Source organism: Teleopsis dalmanni, chromosome 2, assembly GCF_002237135.1.
Source record: "Teleopsis dalmanni isolate 2A chromosome 2, ASM223713v2, whole genome shotgun sequence".
NCBI lineage: Eukaryota > Metazoa > Arthropoda > Insecta > Diptera > Diopsidae > Teleopsis > Teleopsis dalmanni.
In genome coordinates, this window is record NC_051847.1 from 22,764,709 (window position 1) to 22,771,384 (window position 6,676).

Below are 6,676 nucleotides of genomic sequence, written 5' to 3' on the forward strand. Positions count from 1 at the left end.
AATCAGTGTTTGTATTTATAATACGCATACGTACGCTATTGCTTACGGTATGATGTTAAATAAGAAAATGTATCTATAAAAATGTTCACATATATATATATATATTTCTAGATTAGATACGCTGTTGTTTTTATATAAGCAGCATCAAAATGAGTACACGATTTAAAAAATGGAAGAAATAGATAATATAATTCTGATATAGTATTTTAAATGATAGCAAATATGTTTTCAGCGCATTTCTCTTATATACAGAAAATGGTGTCCCCTTCTCCTCTACGTTTAAAATTTATTGTATATTTTTAAGATCAAGAGTCTTAGTATCAACTATCTATAACACTTAATTGTATACTTATAGGGGCGAAAAAATATTAAAAACTATTGTATATATGTTATAGGAATATGCATAGAATAATTATAAACTTAGATAAATTGTTTTAGAAGCAATAAATGTATAAATTGATTGTATAAACAATTATTATTTAAAGATCTTATGTATTTTACCAGGATATTAAATATTACATTGCGTCTTTGTAAGAATGTATTGAATGATCGCCATGAATGTGAGCAAGATTTCGCAGTACACCACTTGGGCAATTTAGTATATTAAATTAATTAGTATATTAAAGAGTACTTTTATAAGGCTTAAAATATGAAAATATATGGAAAAAAAGTTAAAAAGGAAAATGATAAGTTTATAAATGAAGCCACCAATAAATAAATAAGTCTTTACAAATTGTAATTGATGAGAATTTATTTCAAATATATTTTACCAATAGGTAGTGAATATGTTATCAAGTTGCTAAAGCCAAAAATATTATTCTGAGGTATTACTGATTGGCTTACTGATTGGATTAATTGGATATATACATTTTTTTTAAAATCAAACACTTGCAAAGAATCTTGCAAATATATAGTTCTTGTATAATGACAAAATCTAATGTTAAACAAATTTCGTCATTGTACTATTGTTTAAAAAGTCGATAGTGTGGCTTCAATGTCTTATACTAAAATTATAATATCTCTAGCCGTATTTTTTTCTTTCAGAGTTGTAAAAAAAACAGCAATAAGTCTGTTTGAAACAAATTGACATCACTTTTAAAATCTATCTTTTCTTTGATATAGGTACATGTATGTTATGCAAACATATTTCAAGATTATTAGTCTCTATTTATAAACTTTAAAAAGTTCATTTATTTTTTTAATTTTCTTTTGGTTTGAATACGAAACTGGAATAGGTAAATGAATATAAGGATTTATGTTTTATAAGAAGATTAATTCATTGTACTCATGGGAAACATTGTCACGAAATGTTGTAATCAGGTATGGATATGAATAATTTTAAAAATTAGATCGATGATATTAGTAATTATAGCATTCTATTCTATAAATATGTTGTTTCTTTAAAGCAAGTAAATTAAAGTTGATATACGGAGAATATAAGAAAAAGTATTACCTATTATATATACTATTACATTTCAAGTTTATAGTTCATGCTGTTAGGTAGATAAATAATCTTTTATTTGGAAGATTAAAATATAATTATGTCCTCTAGGTTAGTTTTTAATACATCCATTGAACAGTAACTATTCATAAACTTCACATGTCTTGATTTTGAAATGCACTTTTGGTTTTCTTTAATCAAAACTGCATTGCTTTTATAAATTATTCCTGAACTGATACTGGATTTTATAATTTATGTAAATTGCATCCTTAAACTTGATTGACAATTAACTTCATGTTTTATTATTTTGTATGTTTTTCATTCAATAGTTCTTTTGATTTACTTGTATTTTATCTTTTACTTGCCATTAGCGCTGGCAGTACGAGTACACGCTTAAGCACTGTATTTGTATCTGACATTCTGAAGTGACACGTTTTAAGTTTTTTTAATTTTTTTTTTTTTTGAAGAAACTTTGTTATTGTTTTATTTAAGTTCTGCATGAAAATGAAAGGAAAAGTTTTTCAGTTTATTAAATGTATCGTGTAACTGGCAGTCGTAGTTTATATGTACTATATGTATAATCTTTAAATGGTTTGCAAGTAAAATATTTTTAACTTTTTTAAAACTGGCGTTTTTAAATCGAAAAAATGGGCTTGGTTTTTGTTTTATAAATGTTGGAGTTGATTTCAACTTTTTATTTGAAGCTTATAAAAATTATTTTTGTGATAAGCTATAGTAAATATTAATGATGTTCATAAATGTATACAGATTTTACAATTTAAAAAATATGTTTTTGTTATGAGATATTACTTTGGGCACATTTATGTGAGGGAAAGGTGGTAATTATTTGTCCTCTACTATAGCCATGGAATTATATATATTTTAGCCAAGTTAAAAATTATTTTTACAATAGATAGATCCATAGATAGGTCTTCTTTATTTCAAAATATTTTAATATAAGTATTATGCTCTAAATCTAAAATGTCGGTTGGAGTTACTTAAAAATAAATTGAAAAAAAAAAATTAAAAAAGATTACGACACTGACTTGATAGTTGTATGTAGGAGGTGCTGGATATATATAAATTTGTTTTCTAACTTAAAACTATTCCCAATTCAAAAATGAAAGTATAAGTTAAGAAAACGGCACTGACTTGATAGTCATCTGTCGAAGGCGTTGGATTTATATAAATTTGCTTTCTAGCTTAAAGCTATTCCCAATCCAAAAATGAAAGTATAAAGAATTCAAATTAATTACTAATGTTTTAAATTTTAATTAAAAAGTATCGAATTCGTTTATAATTAGTTTTCTGTATTTCAAAGCATTAGTAATATAGTTAATCAATCTTTTCCAATCAGGATCATTTTCCCCATTTAGAGCACACTCATTACTTTCTCTTCCACTAAAAAGATTCTCTCTTAAAACAAATTCGTCTAAAAGGCCCTAATATAGGATAACGATTTTTACAATAACTGAAAAGATTTTCTACCCCAGTGAGTTCTGACAGTGAGTTCTTTTATTCATTTATTTATTTGTTTCCATTGAAGTATTTTTTTATTTTATATATAAACATTTTTATATAATGCATTTTCAAAAATGTATTTACAGATCAAACAACTTACATATATATACAGGCTTATGTTTATTTACTTAATATTTCACAATTATATACTATACATATGTATTCCATTGTGCGTTAAACTTAAGAATAATTGTCATACGTTCATATCAGGTTAAACAGTAATAAACTGTGTTTACTTGACCAAAATGACATAGTTGATTGTATGGTTAACCGCAATTCACATAACCAACGCATTAGCTGAACTAAGCTTATTTTCGTGTGACTTTACAGTTTCAAGGACTCTCAATTCAAATGCGTCATGACAGTAAGAATTTCTTCCTTTACAAATTACTAAACAGTGGTTGACCTTAACAAACCTATGTTGCTGTTGTTGGTAGCCTTGCCTAATGCTTGGCTAACGCTTGCCGCTACCCAACCTATAAGCTGGCAGTAACGTGAGATTGCATATGTTCGGCGGGAGCTAATGTTAGCGCTTTTGTCAATGGAAAGCGAAACTAAACATGCTGCCTAAGATACGTCATTTACTATAAATCTGTTTGGTTGGAAGTCACGAAGTTTTATTTACATATGGCGGTAAAATTACAGGAAAGTGGTGAAGTGGAAACATTTAAACACGATTTACTGTACATGTGTCGTTTTTTGTTTTTTTTTTTTTTTTTATTTAATTTTCCCACTGTGGCCATAAATTAATTCATTTTTTTTGTTGTTCTACGGTACGCTAGTGCGCAAATACAGCGGAAATATACCCATAACAAAATCACTGAATTGCAGAAAAATAAGCAGTAATTTGTGCTCTGGAACGCCAGCGGAATTCTTAAAATACTCGTATACACTTTAGGCCTTTTGATTTAAGCTATGTTGTCCTGCCTTAATAAAATGCATATTATATGTCATACAATAGGCATAGTCAGGAACAAAGAATACCAAATATCTGTTTGTTACAATAATGATTGACAGTTATGAGTAGAATTTAGACATCTAAGTATATATACACATATATAATGATTTTTAATATGCGTAATTTATAAAATGGTATTAGTGCACATATATATCTGCTGAGATATTATTAAAGTAATACATATTCTTTTCTTTTCTGTCTTCAAATACTTTAATCTCTTTTTTTTTTATACTAGAAAATGTCAAACTTTGGTGACAACTTCTAAACCAATAATATACAAAGGTCACAAAATGTTTAAATTACTTTAATGAAAGATCGATGCCGATAATGAAAGATTACTGACGTATATTATTAGCAATTTCTGACTTAATTAAAATATGAGTGTTTGAAAATCCTGTTTAATTTGCACTTTGGATTCAGTTTAAATGACTGTATAATATTCAGTTATATATATATAAATATATATAACTTCATGATTAGACGCTAGTTCTCTAATAGAAATATCACAATAATAGAAAAATTTTGATTTTTATATTAACTGAGAGTGAAGTTATATATAATAACTCATATTCACCAACTCTAACATTTTAGTATTGTTTAGTCTTTAACATATGATCGATTTTTTCTCAAGATCCATCTCTCCAATGCTTTCTTTGTCATTTCGCTTATTGGAACTCTTGTCATGCCTTGCGTTTGCTTTTTTTTATAATAATAGCATAAGTTTCATTTTACTTGAGAGTGCAGTTGTAAATAATAGTTTGTATTTGTGTACTTTTCAAATTTTTTATATTGTTTATTTATTCAATATGCTTTCAATATTTATCACTCCAATGCTTCCATTTGTCAATTTGCTGATATGTACACTCGTTATGTCTTACTTCTGCTTTTTTCCAATTATCGTTATAAGATTAATTTGTAAAGTTCGAATTTTTATTTCGTATAAAAATTAAAAATATACGTTTTATTACGTATATTAGTAAATTTATTAGTTAATTATTAGTAAATTACATTTAGTTAATCTCGAAAGCCATATATTTTTCATGGGATTCGTGAACTGGTGAATGTTGAACTCAACAAATTATACTCCCTTTAATATAGTATTCAAAATGAATCCTACATATCTTCAAACTATTAACTCTTTCTAATGTTAACTAATAGATTTATATAAAAGGTCAAATCAAAAATGGTCTAGCTACATAACTGGAAACGTCAAATTCCAATATCTGAAATTCAAATTGTCAATTTTTAGTTTTCAATTGTTTGATTATTTATTAATTAAGTAATAGGCTATTAAAGCACCTCGACTTAAAAGATCTATTGTGCGTCTAAAGGCCCAATTAGGACAATTTTAGACTATTTATAAATCTTGTAATTGCTGTGGGCTTAATTTTACCTATTTGACTTGGGACTAATATCCCGCTTCCAAGGTGATCGAGTCTACGTCTTGCCACCGCTGGGCAGTTGCATAGAACATGTTCTGATGTTTCCTTCTCCTCATGACAGAGTCGACAGAAGTTACTTTCTACCACACCTATAATCTTCATGTGGTTAATAAGTCTACAGTGTCCTGTAAAAAGTTCAGTGTAGATTTTAATATCGTTTTTGCCAAGGCCAAGGATACATTAACTTTGAATTGCTTGATTAATATGAGGATAAAGTTACAGTTAAATACTTGAAAAGATATAAATAATTTACTTAGAACACCAATTAATCTAGCTAGTTAGTTTATTGAATAAATTATTTTTGACTATAATAATATTCTTGGAATAATTTAGCAATTAAGAGCTAGAAATTAACACTTTCTGAATATCAAGTAAATTAATGGATTGCGACTGTGTGAATGCATAAATATAAAAGCGAGGCTCATACCCAGTTATGTTAGTGCCCCTCTTCTTGTTCTATCTACCATGCAGTGTGTGAATGCATAAATATAAGAGCCAGGCTCATAACTAGTTATGTTAGTGCATCTCACCTTCTTCTTGGGCTATCTACCATGAGCAACGTAAGTGGTTGCTGTTTATTCTATAAGTATACATTGTTGAATAACGAACAAACGAATACATTTTGAATAGAGAGTCATGGGTGTTGTGCGTGAAAAATCTAGATGGAAGAGAATATATGTTATACCAACAAGTAAATGAAATGGAATCTGAGCTAATTATGTTACCTGGCTTAAAGTCTCTGATAATTGTAGTATCTGGTACAATTATGTTTGAATTTATTGATCAACATTTAACTGATATGATTGTTTTATTTTTAAATATAATTTACATATATATCATAGAACAGTTAAGATATAGATAATTTTAATGCAAATTCATAAAATAGTTTGTAAATATCTAGTAACTAATTCAAAAACTCAAGAATACTCTATGATAATTTACATGTTAATATTTTTTCACATAAAACGCTTATTCTTATATTGTTTATATTAAGTTAAAATCGTTTATATTATCTTTCAATATTATTATTTCTGATTCAAAGTCCCACTTCGAGTTCTATGAAAAATATTTATATAACCAAATAAGTGACTTAGTTATTTAAATAAAAAAAATGTGTGCCAAAATTTTAAAGGAGATTACAACAAAATACTAACATTTTTAACGTTCAACTTATGGTTCTTTTATGAAAACTGTATGTATGTACGAATGAATGACTGTGGAAAAAAGGCCAGTCCTTGTTGCAACTAAATTGCGTACCAAGCTCTAACTCGCACTACAATACTAATGCCTTTCCTGTAGTTTAGCATAGGAAAA

General features: G+C 27.2%; 1 protein-coding gene across 1 annotated transcript in view; it reads right to left on the minus strand.

Annotated features, from left to right (window-relative positions):
• Window positions 1-1,791: 1,791 nt before the first annotated feature.
• The window catches only part of LOC119674121, a 6,133-nt gene continuing 1,248 nt past the window's right edge, over window positions 1,792-6,676 (minus strand). Inside the window, exon 2 of the mRNA XM_038085244.1 lies at window positions 1,792-1,861. Coding sequence (XP_037941172.1) covers window positions 1,792-1,861 — 70 coding nt within the window. The remainder of the gene's footprint in view (window positions 1,862-6,676) is intronic.